Source organism: Mustela erminea, chromosome 5, assembly GCF_009829155.1.
Source record: "Mustela erminea isolate mMusErm1 chromosome 5, mMusErm1.Pri, whole genome shotgun sequence".
NCBI classification, from domain to species: domain Eukaryota; kingdom Metazoa; phylum Chordata; class Mammalia; order Carnivora; family Mustelidae; genus Mustela; species Mustela erminea.
Window position 1 is genome coordinate 3,147,365 of NC_045618.1, and position 21,134 is coordinate 3,168,498.

At 42.8% G+C, this 21,134-nt stretch overlaps 1 protein-coding gene across 3 annotated transcripts in view; it reads right to left on the reverse strand.

Annotated features, from left to right (window-relative positions):
* ADAMTSL3 (ADAMTS like 3) overlaps positions 1-21,134 on the reverse strand; it is a 336,446-nt gene that overhangs the window by 222,953 nt on the left and 92,359 nt on the right. For all 3 annotated transcript variants that reach the window (XM_032341952.1, XM_032341950.1, XM_032341951.1), the window contains exon 4: positions 9,564-9,691. In XM_032341952.1, the coding sequence (XP_032197843.1) occupies positions 9,564-9,691 (128 nt within the window). The remainder of the gene's footprint in view (positions 1-9,563; positions 9,692-21,134) is intronic.

A 21,134-nucleotide genomic window follows, 5' to 3' on the forward strand; every position in this document is an offset into this window, starting at 1 on the left:
GCCCAGAACAAAGGGGCAAGAGCCAACAGCAAATGATACAATAGAAGAAAAATTTCCCTACAATAAATAAGGATCTAAATTTGCTCAACCAAAAAATGGGTGCTATGTGCCAGGGAGAAATAAATTTTAAAAGACTGAGAGCTAGACACGACCTTACAGAATTCTTGACTTGATGAAGAAAAAAAAAATTAAGTCTTCCATAGGCTTCCAGACAGAACAAATAGGTTATCTACACACGAACAACAACAACAAAAAAAATCAAACTGGCCTATTGGCTCTGTGGGCAGCCACAGTGTAGACCGAACGTGACGGAAAAAGAACCTCTGGAGAGGTTCTTGAGAAGGAAAATCTCTGTCTCAGGAATGTTATTCCTAAATAAGCCATTCACTGTTTACGTGTGAAGGCAAGAGAAAGACATTTTCAGATGTACAAGGGCTCATAAAGTATAAGACCCACAGCTTTTTCCTGAAATTAAAAAGGCCATAAAGCCCTGTTGCTTGAAGTGTGGTCTATGGACAAGCAGCATTGACATCACCTGGGAATTTGTTAGAACTGAAAGCTCTTGGGCCCCACTCCAGACCTACTGAATCAAAGTTTATATTTTAACAAGATCCCTAGGTGATTCATATGCACATGAAAATTCCAGAAGCACAGCTCAAAACCTATCCCTGCCAACAAAGTGATTCAAAATGAAGAATTAAGGAGACCGATAATGAGCACAGGAATCATGGATGTGCACACACGTGCACACGCACACACACACACACAGTGAAGCTTCAACATGGGTCTGAAATAGGATTACAAAAGCAAAGACAGAAAGGAAAATGCCGCTGCCAATAAGCTGAACATAAAATCTCAAACAATGATAATAACAAAACCCACAAAGCGGAAGTGAAGAGGAAAAGCGTAAAACATTCATTCTCTCGCACTGGAGAAATCAGAAGAAACTATTTCAGCATTGCTATGGGCATTGATAGCTATAAAGTAATTATTAGAATATGGCTTTTGAACATCTTCAATTTAATCGTCAGTTAAAAAAAAAAAAAACCCAGATCATATATATAATTTCCAAATGGCCAGAGGTAAAACTTCAGAGAAAAACATAAAAGAAAAAAGAAGATTTTAAATAGAAATAGTAATCTGGACATTGATGTTGAACTCCCTCCCCCATACAAACGCATACTGAAATGATCAACAAGGCATGTTAATAAGTGGACATCTCTGTATCATACTTAGAAAGCCAAAGAGGCTAGACACAAGCCAAGAACTTTGAGATACAGTGTAAGCAAGTCTGAATTAAAGGGGGTGTAGAAATATACGACTCCCTGTACACGGAAAGGAAGGCTGCCTTGGAAGGAGGCAAAAGAGATCCATAGGAGAACCTTCCTATACCCGGTAAATTAAAGTGGACGCAATTCCCAGCTATTAAGAAGAGCATGGGGGTGGCCAGCATAAGACAAAAATGTGAAGGCACATATGATCCCACTGGATGCAGGTCCCTGTAAAATCTCAGTGCCTACAGCGGCTCTGGCACTCTAGAAGGGTTACATATGGGATAGGTAATGCCAAAACTACCTCAAATAAAGGAAAGCCACAAAAATCATAGAAAAGAAATTTGTCCAGCAGAAAGGCAAATTTCTTCCCATGAATGCCTTCCACTGTGCTTCCTGATGGTCTCCCAGTATGGAGATGCTGACCCCAGAGCTGCAGTAGACCTAGACAAGTGCTTCTCACGCAGTCAGACGACACTTCCTCCACGGAGATCCAGAACTGGAATAACAAGGGACTTGACCAAATACTGACTCTAATCCAGACCCCTGGTATTTGGAGTATAGGGACTTGGAGATACACACACACACACACACACACTTTTTTTTTAAGGTTTATTTATTTATTTGGAAGAGAGACAGCAGAGAGGAGGGGGAGAAGAAGAGAGAGAGTCTTAAGCAGACTCCATGCTGAGTGCAAAGCCCAACATGGAGCTTGAACCCACAACCCTGAGATCATGACCTGAGCTGAAACCATGAGTCAGATGTTTAGCTAACCATGCCACCCAAGCACCCCATGTATATATGTATTTTTAAAAATTAGGTTTTATTGCTTAAATGGAAGCTTCGACCATCAACTGTTTGCAGCCAAGTCTTTCCTAATACATGTGTTTTGGGCTATAAACTTGCCTGTAAGGATGGATGAAGTTACATCTTCCAAGTTTTGATATAGATGATCCCTCTCTTTCTGACAATGCTTCTTTAGTTTCTACTCTGACACCAGCATAGCATCACCAATTTCCTTTCATTTAGTGTCATATGTCATAGCTTCTTCCTATGATTTTCAGATGTTCTTAACATTTGTCTCTAGTAAACAGTGCATGATTTTTGTTTTATCCTCTAACAAATTTTATCTTTTAACTGGACTACCTAGTCCATATACATCTAATGTAACAACTGATCTATCTAGTGGTTCACAACTACCATTTTAACATTTCTTTTCTATTTGTCGCACTCACTCTACTTCCATTTCCTCTCCTTGAGTTTTCTCCTTCGTGAGTTATTTGGAATCAACCAAGTATTTTATCATTATTCTACTTCTCTCTATGATAGCTGGTTGTTATATAATTTCTTATTGTGCTTTTAACGGTAACCCTAAAAATGACAACACGGACTTGGAAAAGTCAAAGGTAAATTAGTTACTTCTATGGTTTTCCACGTAATTCAAAAACATTAGATCATTTTAACTCCATTCGCTCCCTTCCCAAATTTCATGTCATGGTTTCCCTCTCTTTTAATTTTACATACACTTAAATCCCGCAAATCTTACTATTACTGCTCTAAGTGGTTCAGAGTCACTTACACTTCTGTTCTCAGTTGCTTTTCTTTTCCTCCTGCATTTCCATCCTCTATATGGGGACATTTTTCCTCTACCTGAAGAAATCCCCTTAGCACTTCTTTGAACACTGTTCAGGTAGCAAAGAGTTCTGAAGCTTTTGTTTGTCTAAAAACATCTTTATTTCACCTTCACATATGAAGGCTATTTTTCCATACAATAGGTAGAAAATTCTATTGTAATAGTTATTTTCATTCAAGATATTCAACAGTTCATTTCATTATCTTCTAATGAGAATTTACCAGTCAATGTTATTTTTGCTCCTTTGAAGATAATAGATCTTTTCTCTCCAGCTTCTCTTAAGATTTTGCTATAATGTGGTTATGTGTACTCACTCTCTTTGGGGTTTGCAAAGCTTCTTGAATTTGTAGCTTAACATCTACATAGCAGTAACTTTTAGAAGTTTTGGGAAATTCTGGGCTACTATCTCTTCAAATAGTGCTTCTACTCTATTTCCTACCTCCTTTCCTTTTAGGAGTCCAGTTGCACATGATTTAGATATTTTCATTATTCTATTTCCTGTGTTTTTCCCCTCTATAATTTACCCAGGATAGTTCTACAAACCTCTCCTACTATTTCTAATCTGCTGTGAACATCATCTATTTAGTTCTTAATTTTAGCTATCACAGGCTTCTGTTCTCAAATTTCCATTTGACTCTACTTTATGGATTCCAGTCCTCTGGTAAAATCCTACATTTTGTCATATTTATTACAGGGTTTTTGTTGTTGTTGTTGTTTTCCACATGTAGATCTAATAGCTCCAGGACCTTTTTCTATTGTCTGTTTTTCTTCTTGATCCTGTCTCATGGTAAGACTGGTAATGTTTTATTAAATTATAGGAATGATCTACGAAAATTGGTATAATCTCAGGTTGATGTCATCTTCCTCCAGGGTATTGTAGGGTTTTCTTCTTTTAAAGCTTCCTGGAGGCGGCTGGAATAACAACACATTTTATCACTCAAAGTAGAGTTAAGCTCATTCAACTGGGTTTCAGTCTTAATGACATCTAGTCTATTTAGGACTTTCTTTTTTAACCTTTCTCCTAGCATATAGTCCATCAGGAATACCAGTGTATCACCTGAGGTGTCTCCAGGGCTTTGAACCCCAATTTTTATGTTCCAGGACCATGAGAACACCAAAAAATCTGCTTAGCTTCTCAACCTCTTTGTAACTGCTTCCTCCTTGGCTTCTCTGCCTCTCACTGCTTAAGAATTAGTGAGTGCCTGGATAAAAAGTATAGCTCTGATCAAATCACTTTTCCGCATATTGCTTCCTTCAGTGATCTTAGAATCTCAGGTTCTGAGTCCATGACTATGTTTACTTCTCAAATTTCTGGTTCCAGTTGCCCACCAGTGAGCTATTAATATCTGCAATCATTTTTATTAATCCAAAGCCAAGTGAGACAAACAAGAGCAAAAGAGTGGATTTTCATAAAACCAAATGAATTCAATTTAAAGACAAGTTTTTAAATCCAAGAGTACATCCTACCTTTAGACACTGAAATGACAAGATTCTGATTCTAATTCTTTTTTGAAAAGTCTGTGATGGTAGACCACAGTCAAGTTGTTTGTTCATATTTATTTGTGTTCTTATTTGGCTAAATAAAAAAGTTGACAACCTATATTAATTCCAAATATGCCCTTTTTAAAAAAATTTTACTAGGTTTGAGTTTTGAAAGTCTGAGAACGAGATTCTTTGCCCTGGCTCACAAATCTACATTTTTCTTCAATTTTGGCCCATTCTGCTATCTCCCTTGTCTGGGGTTCTCTTGGCATAAAAGCCTCTTTTCATTTCCTGCTCTAGCACCTTTATGTATGCTGCTCCCACTCTCTGAATTCTTTGTTGCATAGCCCTCTCCTATAAGAACTATGAGGGCAGGCTCTGTGTTAAATTCATAATTGTTAAACTTCCTGCATATCTTAAGGCACCAAAACGCCCTGGTGAGAAGGTATTTGCAAGTGACATATCAGATAAAGGATTAGCATCCAGAATACATGAAGAAATTACACAACTCAACACACACACACACACACACATACACACACACACAAAACCCAAATAATCCAATTAAGAATGGGCGGAAGACATGAAGAGACATTTCTCCAAAGATGACCTACAGATGGCCAACAGACACATTAAAGATGCCCAGTATCACTCATCATCATCAGGGAAACGCAAATCAAAACCACAATGAGATATGACATCATACCTGTCAGAATGGCTAAAATTAAAAACACAAAAAAACAACAAGTGTTGGCAAAGGATGTGGGAAAAAAAGAACCCTCATGCACTGTTGGCAGGAATGCAAACTGGTGCAACCACTGTGGAAAACAGTATGAAGATTCTTTTAAAAACTGAAAATAGAACTACCAAGAGATCCAGTCATTCCATACTGGGTATTAACCCAAAGAAAATGAAAACATTAATTTAAAAAGATGTATGCACCCCTGTGTTTGTTGCAGCATTATTTACAACAGCCAAATTATGGAAGCAGCCCAAGTGCCCACAATAGATAAATGGATAGAGAAGATGTGTTCACAGAAGAGTATAACTTGGCCATGAAAAAGAATGAAATCTTGCCATTTGCAACAATATGGATGGATCTAGAAAATATAATGCCAAGTGCAGTAAGTCAGAGAAAAATCCATTTAAGAGACAACACAAAGAAAACCAAGAAAGCAAACCAAGAAACAGACTCTTAAGTATAGAGAACAAACTGATGGTCACCAGAAAGGAGGTGAGTGGGGTCATGGGTGGGGGAAAGAGGTGAAGGGGATTGAGAGTGCAGTTATAATGGTGAGGACCGAAGAGTATACAGATTTGCTGAGTCACTTTACTATGCCCCTGAAACTAACCTAATACTGTCCTTTACTGGAAGGTGGATGATAGGTAGATGATAGATGGATAATAGAAGACTGATTGATTTTTAAAAGGATCTGGTGCTGAAGACCTCTCATGGAGGATTGCAAAGAGGAAGGATTTCTGAAGAGTTCTTTGAGAAGTGTGTGCTATGCTCCTACTTTCCACTCTGCCCCACCAAGAACAAAGAAAGTGATGAGGGCTTCAATCTGCTAACCCCAGACCAAGGGGATGAAATTTAGGGGTACCCCCTTAAGGAGTTCAACCCATGTCTCCTGCAGTTGGTTAGTGGCTAATTCATACCTCAGCAATTTAAAGACGGAGAAATTGGTCACGGTACCTGTGTGTGAAGAGTAAGTCTTACCACACTGATTCCCAGCACTTCAAGAGTCCGCTTAGCAAAGCTCACAGGAGGGTTTCTGGTGAGCCAGAGGTGGGCCACGGGCAAGTCAGGCAACACAGCGCTATCTTGGGAACCTGCCAAGATGGCCACTGAGGGTTGATGAGACATCAACAAGGGGACCCCCGCAGTGTGCCTACTTGTCCAGGAGCTGAGGGAGCAACAGCATTGCCAAGACAGGACTGTGAACAGCACATCTCAAGGGCACTGCTGGCAAGACATGCCAAGAGACTGGGAGAAAAGAGGAAACTGCCTCAGAGAAATGTATCAGAGGGATCACAGCAGAAGGAGATAGCTTTTTAAACGTCTGCCAAACCACAGGGCACCGAGACATGCTCTCCAATGTCAAGGCAGACCTCCTCCTCCTGTTGTTCTCATCATGCCCAAATTTTCCTTCCTGAATAGGGGCAGAAAAGACAGAAGAAGCTTAGCAACTTCCCTTCCTTCTCCGAAGTGTTTAATGATCAGCTGACCCCAGTTAGGAGAGAGAAGATGCACGCTCACCACATTCACACACACACACACACACACACACACACATACACGCGTGCACACACACACTAAAATAGATCACTTAGCAAAATTATACTCCAGACAAAGTCAAAGTCATTTTTTAATTAGCAAAATAACCAATAAATATGTAAGCATTTGGGTTGTATGACAGAACGATGAAAGTGGTCATTCATAGTCTTCAATATATTCCTCTGGTTCTTTTTAACAAATACAAGTGTATACTATTAAAAAAAAAAAAAGACAGCCATTTGTATGTCTTTATTGGAGAAGTGTCTGTCCATATCTTCTGCCCATTTTTTGATATGATTGTCTGTTTTGTGTGTGTTGAGTTTGAGGAGTTCATTATAGATCCTGGATATCAACCTTTTGTCTGTACTGGCATTGGCAAATATCTTCTCCCATTCCATGGGTTGCCTCTTTGTTTTCTTGACTGTTTCCTTTGCTGTGCAGAAGCTTTTGATTTTGATGAAGTCCCAAAAGTTCATCTTCGCTTTTGTTTCCTTTGCCTTTGGAGACATATCTTGAAAGAAGTTGCTGTGGCTGATAGCGAAGAGATTACTGCCTATGTTCTCCTCTAGGATTCTGATGGATTCCTGTCTCACATTGAAGTCTTTTATCCATTTTGAGCTTATCTTTGTGTACGGTGTAAGAGAATGGTCGAGTTTCATTCTTCTACATATGTTCATCATCTCTAGCCATCAGGGAGATTCAAATTAAAACTACATTGAGATATCACCTTACACCAGTTAGAATGGCCAAAATTAGCAAGACAGGAAACAACATTTGTTGGAGAGGATGTGGAGAAAGGGGAGCCCTCTTACACTGTTGGTGGGAATGCAAGTTGGTGTAGCCTCTTTGGAGAACAGTGTGGAGATTCCTCAAGAAATTAAAAATAGAACTTCCCTATGACCCTGCCATTGCACTCCTGGGTATTTACCCCAAAGATACAGATGTCGCGAAAAGAAGGGCCATCTGTACCCCAATGTTTATAGCAGCAATGGCCATGGTCGCCAAACTGTGGAAAGAACCAAGATGCCCTTCAACGGATGAATGGATAAGGAAGATGTGGTCCATATACACTATGGAGTATTGTGCCTCCATCAGAAAGGACGAATACCCAACTTTTGTAACAACATGGACAGGACTGGAGGAGATTATGCTGAGTGAAATAAGTCAAGCAGAGAGAGTCAATTATCATATGGTTTCACTTATTTGTGGAGCATAACAAAAAGCATGGAGGACATGGGGAGTTAGAGAGAAGGGGGTTGGGGTAAATTGGAAGGGGAGGTGAATCATGAGAGACTATGGACTCTGAAAAACAATCTGAGGGGTTTGAAGTGGCGGGGGGTTGGGAGGTCGGGGTACCAGGTGGTGGGTATTATAGAGGGCACAGATTGCATGGAGCACTGGGTGTGGTGAAAAAATAATGATACTGCTATGCTGAAAATAAATAAATGAAAAATAAATAAATAAATAAAGCTGCTACCAAAAAAAAAAAAAAAAAAGACAAACACGAATGAACCACATTCCTTTTCCAACTGAATCCCACCACTGATTGCAAATCATTCACACTCTTCAGATCTGGAGGTGATAGAGTAGTGCCAAAGTCCTACCTTCTGGGCACCAGACTCTACACTGGAAACTTCTCCCCCAAGTGACTGAACAGCAGAGGGAAAAAAATCCTATTCCACACATGAGAAGCCCCTCCCTGACCCTTGCCCATAGGCACCTGGTCCTCCTATTGTAGGCCTCAACGGGATAGAGACATGCCGGTACAGCATCACATCCTGTCATCCATCCACACAGTGTGACACAGGAGTAACAGGGTCTTCGCTTCCTCCCCAAGGTAATGGTACTGGGGAAGCAGGTACACCACTTTGTGCAAGACTAATCCCTGGGTTCAGTTCTGCAACCATTCGCGTAGAGCCCAGTGCTGGGAGTTAGAGCTCAGCCTGGGGTAATGACACCAACAGCACCTCCAACAGCCTCCCTTGCTGTCCTGCAGTGAACCAAGGGTCCTCCTTTGCAAGGCCACATGACGATCTCCCATCTGACCTGCCATGCACGGTCTCAAGGAAACTGGAAGGTATATGTAGTCACTCTTAAATATCCCATAGAACAGCGACATCAACAAATCCCGACATGAGCTAAACAAAATGTGTTCTCCCTGCATTTCTGATCTACACCTTGACACCATCCAGGGCAAATCAACTTACCCTTTTGCTTTTCAATATCCCATATCTGAAGACACCTGCCATGATCCTGGCGCCTTCCTTTGGTCCAGAACCGGGACACCAGGTTCCATCAACCTGGGGCTCTGTCTTACCTGACAGCTGAGGTGAATCCTTGGCTGGGATTTAAATGGTCCTACAAAGGATTACCTTAAATTGTCCCAAAAACAATGATGAGTGTGAGCTCATCATAAAAAACTAATGGATTTTTTTGAAGGAGCCAATCTTACGTTTTAACACGTTATGTAATATAAGCGTACCTAAGGTGTGAAAACAGAACATGCATTGCCTCGTTAATTGATGGGTTGCTCAGAGAAAGTGAAAAAACTGAGATGACTTAGGGGTAGAATTCAGAAGACTTGAGCCATTATCCCTAGTCTGGACAATCTGGGGCGAGTGACTTAACATGCCAGCCTTCCCTCCTGCAAAGCTTAAAGTGTTGAGTGCCCCAGGCTCCTTTGAGCTGGGAGTCTCAGGTGGATGGACTATGGCCTCTCTCATGAAAATGGGGCCAGTGCTATTTAAATATGGTACCATGAGGATGACTGATGTTTATATACAGCAGATGTCATATTACCATCCTAGTATCTTCTGAAGCCAAGAAGCAAGCTGTTCCCCAGCCCCAACCTTCAAAGGCACTGACATCCGCAGAGAAGAGCTGTAAGACCACCACTCACCTCCCAGTCAAGCACCTCCGCAGAGAGTATGAAGCCCCTCCCCCGCAGGTCCTAGAGCAGTCACTCCAGCTGCCCCAAGCATCCCAGTTGCTGTCCTTCTCTTCATCAGAATGCATATTTCTTGAGGTCTAGAATGTGAAAAAACACAGTAAGTTAAGACACATATGCTAGAATCATCCTAACATTTTTCCAGTTTTTCCTAGTCTTATTCTAAGTTGTTCACAGAGAGAAAGTTGCCTAAAAGTGCTTTGCTTTGGAATGGCTACATTAAACACACACATGTGCGCATGCACACACACACACACACACACTCACACACACACACACACACACACACGACAGTTGTATATGGAAACTAGTGACACGTGAGTACCCTTCCACCTTATGAAGGTTTTGTCCAGGCAGCTAAGGTCAGTTGTAACTCTGAAATTTTATCATTCTAAAATTTAAATAAACAAAGTTATGTTTTATAACCAACACAGCAGGGTCCCCAACTTGTACCTAAGACTTCTCGCCACTGAAATCCTGCCTTGCCCTTCTGTTAGGAAGATAGGCGCTCGCTCCAAGGAAATTATTTTGCATGAGGATTTGTGAAATCTCCTGAAATGGGCCCCATCCCAAGAAAACAATGTAATTAAAGCCTTGGGAATCCAAGAAAATAGAGAAGCGTCCACTAATTAAACCAAATTAGTTATTTGGTTTAATTAGTGTTCTGAAATGGCCACCATTGACTTATGTTGGGATACTCTAGAGAAAAGAGGAGGACATGTATAAGTTAAAAATACATAGACAGGGCGCCTGAGTGGCTCAGTGGGTTAAAGCCTCTGCCTTCGGCTCAGGTCATGATCTCAGAGTCCTGCGATCAAGCCCCTCATCGGGCTCTCTGCTTAGTAAGGAGCCTGCTTCCCCTCCCTCTCTGCCTAACTCTCTGCCCACTTGTGATCCCTGTCTGTCAAATAAATAAAATCTTTAAAAATAAATAAAAAAATAAAAATAAAAATATATAGACAGATTTAGGTGTAGATATGAGAAGAAATGACATGTCTTACTTAAATAAAGTTACGAAACTTCACTAAGGGGCCTAGAGTAGGCTCCGTTGAATAAATGGAGAAACGTACATAGTCCTAAATGGGTAGACCTGAAACTATAAAATGTTATTTCTCTCCAAACTAATCTATAAATTTATAACAACTCCAAAATCCCCAAAGGAATTTTTACTGAACCGGACAAAATGATTCCAAAGTTCATCTGGCGGAGTAAGTCTACAGGAGCCAATAAAAAACTGTAAAAGAAGGGAAAATGCCTCAATTAAGAGTAGAGAGCTGGCGTTGTGATAAGTACTGAAAATCTACTAAATTTTTTTAAAAAGAAGAGTCCAGAAACAGACCCAAGTATAAGGAGGTAAGATGGAACCACAAGTCAGAGTGATGAATGTTTATAAAAACAAAACAAAAACCAGGATGGCTGGGTGGCTCAGCTAGCTAAGCGTTCGACTCCGGGTTTTGGCTCAGGTCATGATCTCAGAGTCATGAGATGAAGCCCAAGGTCATCAGGCTCCATGTCCGGTGTGGAGTCTGCTTGTGATTCTCCCTCTGCCCCTTCCCATTGAAATAAATTGATTAAAAAAAAAAAAAAGAGGGTTTTTTCAGAAAATACACCAAAATGATTTCCAGATACACTGGAAATTTTTATTAAAAGCACTGAGACTCTAAAATAGTAGAAAAATTATAGATAAACAGTCTATAGATTTGACCGAGGCAAGACTGTCCTAGACAGGTCAACAAAGTAAGCAATGAACTTTGGAACACACACACATACAAAAAAAATTAAATTAAAAAATAGATATTTTTAAGCCAAGAACTTTTCTAAAAATTGTGAGCAATAAAACCCTTATTTCTATACAGGGGGGGAAAAAAAGGTAGAAGCTATAAAGGAAAAGACTAGATTTCCATTAAACTTCCACTTTATTTACATTAAAACAAAAATGCCCAAGGCATTTGCAATCTCTTCATCCTTTGGATAAAGGCGCAGGTATGTGAGTGTATACGCAAAAGCATACCGCAAGGACAAGCATAGGGGTTGGAAGGGTCAAGATGCCTCTGAGAACAGAGGATGTGGGACTTGGAGCAGACGCTGTCCACAACAAAGGGATACCAGCTGAATGTCATATAGCCCCTTCACCCTCATAAAAGATCTGAAGCCGATACGATGAAGCATTCTATCTGATGAACCCATGGGGTGCTGTAATGGGTGTTAGTTTTATCTGAACTTGCATTTTTGGGGTATCTTTTTCAAAAAAAATTTTTTTTGAAGAAGAAGAAGGTAAAAGGCAATCCTTAGAACACAGGGGAAGACTGCATCATTTTCATATAGGTAACCGTGTAAGTACATGGAGAAAGGAGTGAGCTAACTTAAAACGTTCGCCATGGCGACTTCCAGGTTCGAAGACTCTGAGTGATTTTATCTTCTTTTGTTTTTGTTTCTCTGCATTTTTCAAACAATTTTTTTCTTTAAAGCAAACACTGTCATACTTGAATTTAACGTTTGTAAGCAAGCAAAGACAGACCACATTGATGCAGAGAAAAGTTCAAGTCAGAGAGAATTTAACAGGGAAGCTGTAAGTCAGAGAACAGGAATGCTTATGAAGGAAACCCTAATACTAATAAAACCACAGTGAACAGCTGAACTAGATATTACATGGGCTTCCTTAAGCCCTTAGGCCATGTTATCTCATCTAACCCCCCAAAAATTATTTTTTAAATTAAGAGGGGGATCTGTAGAAAGGGCTTTCAAAAGTGAAATGGAATAATGAACCAAGGAGGGATTTTTCCAATCATTTCCACCCCAGACTCACCGGTCAGTGGGTTTCATGGCTTCTTGCCAAGCTACTTATTCATAACCCCGGGCACGGTCCTGCTCGAGGCAACACCTCGGGAATAGTCCAACGAAAGGAAAGGGTAAATATCTGGGAACTGATCAAATCTGTCATCAGGAACACGAGCTAATTAAACCCGTATTATTTACTGTTCTAATTAGATCACCGTTCAGTTCCATTTTCTACACTAAATGTCACCAAGTGGAACTGCATCCTGTGTATAACATAATGTAAAATAAAGTTCTAATTCATAAAACACACACACACACACACACACACACATAAATAGCACTTTAATACATTCATCTGGACTTCTGGGCTGGTAAGTCCAAATCATTTAGGTAAACATTTAAAATATACACAGCTGAAATTGATTTTTCATTTTGTCACCCGATCTACCGATAGGTTGAATGTGAAAAGTTGAAAAACATCATCATATATATTTTTAAATGAAAGTTGAGAGTTCCTTGCAATATTGCTTTAATTTGTTTTTATTCCCACTATCCCATCTGTTCGGTTTATAGTTAGAGTCGGATTTCTTTCCATAACTTCTCCACCTTTACTTACCAAAATTAAAAAAAAAAAAAGAAAAAGAAAAGAAAAGGATCTTGATCTTAAAATAACTAAAATAAGCATGTTGTAAATGTAGGCATTTGGTCTCTCTGGTTAGGTCAGTGAGATATACATCTCCCCCCCCCCAAGAAAACAGAAAAAAATCGCATCTCAAGAGGGGTCCTCGAGTTCTTCTCCTGCCCTTGGCTGGGAAGATGATGGCGGGATTTTGCTGTTTTCAGCCGGTCTCCCCAGCCTCCTTCTCACGGATGCTTCTTCACCCAAAGAGCAGCAGTAATATTGCTGACATGCACCCAGTTCGTGTATTCCTCCTGATGGTGACACAGCAGCGCCTTCCTGGACCGGACCTCCTCCCAGGGCAGGGGACCGCCGGTCTCCATCAGCTTCTGCTTGAGAACCTTGCCAGAGCTTTCCCTTCAACCGTCCTAGCTTTTCCACAAATATTTACTCTGCACACACTCAAGTGTGCGCGTGTTTCATCTTAAAATGTCCTGTCCAGGATACAACACGGACCACGCACTGACCAACCCTCCAGGTTTCTTCCAATAAAATCTGAGTTTCTGAGTTTCCTCTTTTTCCCTCCTTCCTTCCCTCCCTCCCTTCCTTTTCAGACACACCATTTCTTGGATCCCATCACAGAGGCCGCATCGCGAAATGCTCAAAAGCTAAGCGGATACCCTGGATACATTTCTTAACCTTTCTAAAACTCACCTATAAAATGGAAATGACAACCCTCGCTGCAGGGGGATTGAACTAGAACAGCACACATGTAACAAATCACACCTCATCTCATAAATGTTATAAGCAAAGGTCTCAATAAGGTCGAAATAGCGTCTTTTTCAAAGCAGGGACCGCAGAACCTGCTCGCTCCCACCTTTGCTTCTGCAGGACTTAACAGGAATCACTGCCGGATGTCCTCTTGTTGGCGTTGGCCCAGAGCGCTGTCTTATCAAAATGCATTTGAACCTGACCTGTCACCCACCTATGAGCCACTCTGCTCAGCTCTGCAACTTCCCCGGTCCGCCCAGGTCCCTGGTAAACATGCTGGACACAGCTCCCTAATCTTACGAAATTCCATTAATGCCTATTTCTGCCTTTTTTTTTTTTTTAAGTAGTAAGCAGACCGTAATGCCAAATCAGCAGCCAACTAATCAGACTTAGAATCTGGGGACACAGTTTAGAGTTACAATAAAAATAAGGAATAACACCCATCGCCATCGTCCACTGTTAGGGGAGGGAAGAAAGCAGCCATCCGGCGGCCCCGGTCCGGCCGGTGGGGCTATGTTCTTGAGCTGTGGGGTGGCGGGCAGCCTCCCAAGGCAGGGCTAGTAGGCAGCCCCACTTCGGCCGGCCCCAGCCCTGAACTCCAGGGACCACGAAAGCTGACAGATGGGTGTCAGCCTGATGGCTGGCCTGAAGGTAACTCTAAAGAGTCAACTTCTAGGCTTCGCAGCTGGGTACCACCGTTCCCGGTTCCCTCCTCACGGGCATCTCCATACGCTGTCTTCACTAATTATGTGAATGCCATGTTATCAGTCCGTTATACGTTACACATCAGGAATCCAGCAAACCCAGCCACCGACCTATCGTCACAGGCAGCGGGCAATTTGCATCTTGGAAGGAACGCACCTGCTGCTGGGTTTCGCCTGACCACAACCTTCTCCGGGTATCTCACTGGGACTTCTTTTTCCCCTGTCTGTGTGGCAAGAAGAGCTACGTTTCTGTTTTTCAGAAGCGTCTGGCTCTATCCAGGTGATGACACGAGGGGTACCCGTCCTTTGACGGATGCCCACGACCCAGACACACGTGTGAATTTCCCATACAGGAACAAAGACCAAGGGCTTCTGAAGTTCAAGAATCAGTGCTCGTGGAGGAGTGGCCTGGACGAGCCACCGGACAGCCAGTGACAGGTGCTGGAGGAGTGTGATGACAAAGAAGCAGCCTTCAGGCCTTGACCGTGACAGACACAGGGCCCCAGAGCAAGAAGCAGCTGACACAGAGGCACCTGCTACCTGGTTAAGAGACCCTCCTCGGGGATATGTGCTTTCCAAGGATGTGCCAGTTCTGCCGAAGCTGCCAGCGGACCCTCACCATCCCCAAGAGTCTCTCTCCCTCCGTGTGATCGCCGGTGGGGTCTCGGGCTCGGTTCATCTCTATTTTGTAACCATGTTAGAATCAGATGCTTTCCTAGTCTCTTCCCTTTGATTATCTATGGTTCCCACTTTTATACAACGAATATGTACCATTTATGCAATAAAACACCCAATAAAAGTTCTTTTTTTTTCAAGGGGGGAAAAATCCACTGGAAAAAAACCCATGGAAACACCTTCAGAGAAGCAAAATGCACATCATGCTGTTTGTTTAAAACTATCAGGCTTGGGGTGCCTGGGTGGCTCAGTGGCTTAAAGCCTCTGCCTTCGGCTTAGGTCATGATCTCAGGGTCCTGGGATCGAGCCCCGCATTGGGCTCTCTGCTCAGAGGGAGCCTGCTTCCTCCTCTCTCTCTGCCTGCTTGTCTGCCTACTTGTGATCTCTGCCTGTCCAATAAATAAATAAAATCTTAAAAAAAAAACCATCAGGCTTAAAGATCTCTTAGGAAATCATATTTTCCTAAATGAAGCTCTAGCTGGGGAATATTTTTGGATGAAAAATTCAAAAAAGATATTGTTTAGTCATTATATAACAGGACTGGAAAAAGCCAAGACTATTGTAGGAGTAACTGTGTTCACGATCTCATAAAGACTCAAGGACTCCTTGCCTTTCATGGATCCCCATGCATAAATCAAATCATAAAATATTTTCCTGACAAGTTCTTAAATCTGTGACTTATAATAAAGAGTACAGTTCTACCAGTCTTGCAAAAATGTTAGTAATTAAACACAGATTTCACATATAAGGTCACTTATTGGAAATGCTATATTAATAGCTCCATATTAAAATCAACCCAAAATAAAATAAGTTCCACTGGGATATTACTTCCCAGACATCAAATAAATGTTCATTCCAATGTTACCACAGAGGTTATTTAAGGAGATCACAAACGACCCAGATTTGGTTAACAGTAAATACATTCTTTCAGGTTAATACGACCTTACAGCCTTTAACAACAAAAAAAAGTTTTAAAATGTATACACTGGATAAGTGACATAAAAATGTCACTCAAACTGTCACACAGACTCGACAAGTTAATTCAACTGGAACATATTAAACACAACTAAAGATGTGCGTGAGGCACTAATGAGAGATGCTCTTTCCCCCTGGATCTTTCCTCTCCCTTTCCAGTTCCTTTGATCCTCTACTGAAAAGTGCATACAGTTGTCCCTTTATCATGGGGATACATCCCAAGACACCCCGTGGATGCCTCATACCACAGATAGTACCGAACCCTATGTATATACATGATTTTTCCTATACATACATACCTATGATAAAGTTTAATTTATAAACTCAGCACAGGGCGCCTGGGTAGCTCAGTTGGTTAAACAACTGCCTTCGGCTCAGGTCATGATCCTGGAGTCGCGGGATTGAGTCCCGCATCCGGCTCCCTGCTCAGCAGGGGGTCTGCTTCTCCCTCTGACCTTCCCCATCTCGTGTTCACTCACTGGTTCTCATTCTCTCTCTCTCTCTCCACATAAAATCTTTAAATAAATAAATAAATAAATAAATAAAAATAAAACAGGCACAATACGAGATGAACCACAGGCACCTGGGTGGCTCAGTTGGTTAAGGATCCAACTTTTGATTTCAGCTCAGGTCCTGATCTCACGGTTGTGAGATCGAGCCCCATGTCGGGCTCCCTGCTCAGCGGGGCGTCCGCTTGCGATTCTCTCGCTCCCTCTCCCTCTGCCCCTTTCCCTGCTTGCGTGCTTCCTCTGTCTAAAATAAATAAATAAAATCTTTTAGAAAAGAGAGATGAACAATAACTCGTAATAAAATGGAATGATTGTCACAATATATGTAATAAAAGTTAAATGAATGCAGTTTCCCTCAAAATATCTTGCTGCTCTCACTCCTGCTTCCTCTTGTGAGGACGTGTGATGACACAATGCCTGCACGAGGGGATGGAGCCAGGGGGAGGACGTGGGCATGTGACACAGCATCAGGCCACTGGTGACCTCCTGACATTGGAGCCGAGGAAGGACCGTCTCCCTCAGGGCTGTGGTTGACCCTCAGTAACTGACACCATGATAAGGAGGACGCCTGGCTGTCCATAGCTTATGACCCTGATGACCAATGGCCTCCAGGGTTTGGCTGACCCTCTCCAACAATGTGGTCCGAGTTATTTCACCACCTTCTTAAAACCCCTCACGGATCCCTCGGGACACACGTCTAACACCTCCAGACTCCTGTGACTTGCTCTGTCTCATTCTCCAGCTTGGGCTCATACCACATTCCACACCCAAGCACATCAGGGTTCAGACGGTTCCCCAGACACAAACACATTGGCCAAGTCCTGCTTCCCATGGCAACCCCAGAGCGAGTGAAGACCTTCTTCCTGGGAAGCTCTCTCTGCAGGAGACCAGAAGGGGAGAGCCAGCCAGGCCCAGCTTCCCTGAGCCCCGGGTAGGTACAGTCCCGGAGAGCCCCTGAGGAAGCTTCTTCTTTGCCGGATCCTTCCGGCGGGCCGCAACACCGGGGAGGCCGCCCCAGTGCCGTGACTCCTCACCTCAACCGGTGCCTTCCCTGAGTTAGCCAGATGGACCGACCATCCACACCCTCGGCGCAAACTCCTAATTTGGAGGTTGGTTGGACCTCTTGTTCTAGTAAAAGAAAATTCTCCTGCAAATGTTACCAAGGCCTCCCAAATCACGGTGACTAAGGTTTTTTCCAGGTCCAGATGAAGGAACACCAACGAACCATTTCCAGACTTCCGAGAGTGAGGCTGACCTTCTATATACAGCGATCCGGTCCACTGGGTTAGGGAGGAGACCTAGGGCCCAGCACAACACAGAGGGCAGATTCAGAGAGGGACCATTTGAAGAGAATTCTAAAAACCCACGATTTGCTGAGGTGTGGACAGGGTGCAGGGAAAGACCAGGGCTGACACGGCCCTTCGGACTGGCACCAGGCAGGCTCTGTGCATGCGATGACTCACATTATCTGCCTGGGTCTCCCATGCGAGATGGGGCAAGGCGGCCAGACGCTGTGTGTAAAGGTTTCCTGAGAGGCACTAAAGCCATGACTAAGAATTACAGCTCATATCAACCCTACAGTGAGAGCCAAGGAAGCAAGTACACTTCCCTCGCCCCCGTCTCCAGTGCCCCACAGTGCTCGTGGGAGCCACGGGACACTGGAGGGCACTGATGCAGGCTGCGCAGGTCCACCTCCTGGGTGCGGGCAGCACAGGGTGGCAGGGCTCGGGGAGAAGATCTGGAAGTTGGGGGAAGCTTTCCGGCATGGTAACTTACTGACTCACTGGAATATTTATCTTGAAGGAGAGGAGAGACTTGGGCAAATCATTACTTTGGGAAAATTACCCTCGCTGGGATGTGGGGAAGGAATGCAGGGACAGAGCCCACAGGGCACGCAAGAGATGAGAACTCAGGGCTGGAGACCACCAGGGTCTGCAAGAGGAGGTCACAGACGGGAAGGTTTGTGTCGCTGTTTGTTTACTTCTGTACCAAGATACAACTGATACAGAACATACCCGTTTGAGGTGTGTAACGTGATGACTCAACAGTTGTCTATGCCACAGTGATCAGCACGACAAGCCTGGTTCATATCTGTCACCATACATCGTTATGAAACTGCTTTTGTCTTAGGATGAGAACTTTTCAGATGGACTTTCTTAGACATGCAGTTTCCAGGAGCTAGATCCAACAGGACAGGTCAGCTGCCCAGATCGCAAGGAGGATGGGTGACTCTGGGGCTTCCGTACTAAGTGGCCTGTGGTGCACATGGGAATCTCACTCAGGTCTCAACCACCTGCAAACCCCACCCTTGAGGCGGGACTCCTAGTGCCCTGAGTCACGGACATAAGCAGCACCTGGACACCCGCTAAGATAAAGGGAGAGACCCCACGAACCCAGGAGGAGCCCGGCCTGCGAATCTGATTTTTTTTTAACCATAATTGCATATCTTACCCCCAAAAAGTACATCTTGGCTAACATTCAAAAATGTGGCGATTGTACATAACAAGCTACATTTCTGACTTTTCAAGAAGAGAGGCTATCAATACAGGACCCACATCCCAGCATGGCGATAATGCAAACGAAGGATGGCCACATGAGTTTTTTCACGTATAATTAACATTTAGTGTGACCCTAGTTTTAGGGGTCGAATTTAGTGATTCGGCACTTCCATACAACACCCAGTTCTCATCACAACAAGTGCCTCCTTAGTCCCCATCACCTGTTTCCCCATCTACCTCCCCACCACTCCCTCTAGTAACGAAACCAGCAGTTGGTTCCCTATAGTGAAGAGTCTATTCCTTGGTCTATCTCTTTCTCTCACTTTTCCTCTTTGCTCCTCTGTTTTGTTTGTTAAAGTACACATATGAGTGAGATCAGATGGTATTTGTCTTTCTCGGACTGAGTTATTTTTCTTAGCGTAATACTCTCTAGCTCCACTCACGTGACTGCAAATGGCAAGATTTCATTCTTTTTAATAGCTAAGTGATATTCCATTGTCATATATACGCCACGTCCTCTCTACCCATTCATCTATATTTACTGCAGCATGTTTACAACAGCCAAGATACAGCTGCGTGATTTTTTTAAGAGATTTTATATACTTATTTAACAGAGACACAGCAACAGAGGGAACACAAGCAGGGGGAGTGGGAGAGGGAGAAGCAGGCGTCTGCAAAGCAGGGAGCCCGATGCGGGGCTCGATCCCAGGACCCTGGGATCATGACCTGAGCCAAAGGCAGATGCTTAATGAATGAACCACCGTGGCCCCCTAGCTGCACGATTTTTAAGGGGCACATGCCCTCCAATTTGCACAGATCTCATCCAGCCACTATGCGGATTCACACTATTTGCCTGGTCCCTGGGGGCTGAGCTGGGGGTTTGTTGGTAATGAATGACTGTCGGCTTGAAGGTAATCAATAGGCATGTGCATCTCTAACTCATGTAAGATTCTTAAAAAAAAAAAAAAAAAAAGATTCTTTACAATCTTGCCACAGAACAACATCATGTTCTAGCAATAAGAAACATAGACATGAATAACTTTAAAATAAACAACAAAGGGCACTTTGCCACCTTCATTGAACGATGAGTCAGCAATGTGCACACAGAAACAGAATGTAAGAAGTTATTCCATGATGCTTATTGTCTAAACTCTACTCTCTTTGCACCCAGGGGCTTTCTCTCTGAGGTATTTCAAATATAAAATATTAGTGTATTTTAAAATCTCAAATAAAAATTCCCAGGGTGTAGAAAAATCATAGTTTGGAACATACCTATGCTGGCACTAACACATGGGACACCATGGTCCCCGGGAAGCCCAGGAATCACCCAGGGCACTTCTCCATAACAACTCCTACACAATCCAATGTTATGGATGAGAACATCTAGGTAATGTTTCTCTCCATAAGTGCAACTTTCATAGCTACTAAACAAATTAGAAAAGAACCATAACCAGGGGTGCCTGGGTGGCTCAGTGGGTTAAGCCTCTGCCTTCGGCTCAGGTCATGATCTCAGGGTCCTGGGATCGAGCTCCACATCGGGCTCACTGCTCAGCGGGGAGCCTGATCCCTGCCCCCACCCCACCCTCTGCCTCCTGCTTCTCTTCCTACTTGTGATCTCTCTCTTGTCAAATAAATAATATCTAAAAAAAAAGAAAAAAGAAAAAAGAAAGAACAGTGACTAGTTCCTCTTCAACTATAGCATGATACATAAATAAAAATGCCCAAATACAATGAGGTTCTTGCTTTAACTTTTGGTTAAAAAAGAAATTCCTAAGTATAAAGGTACTGCACACGAAGAAAAATTTAATAGGATATCATCCACAATACTTGGGTAAGTCATCATGAAGTGTGTCCAACACAGTATCAGGTAAGACTAACTAGCAAGGAAAACTAAATGCTGCCAATTAAAGTCTGTTGGACAGTTACAGAGCAGTAGGTAATGGATCAACATCCCACTGAGGACAACAAGAAAAGAAAAATCATCCTCTGTGAAT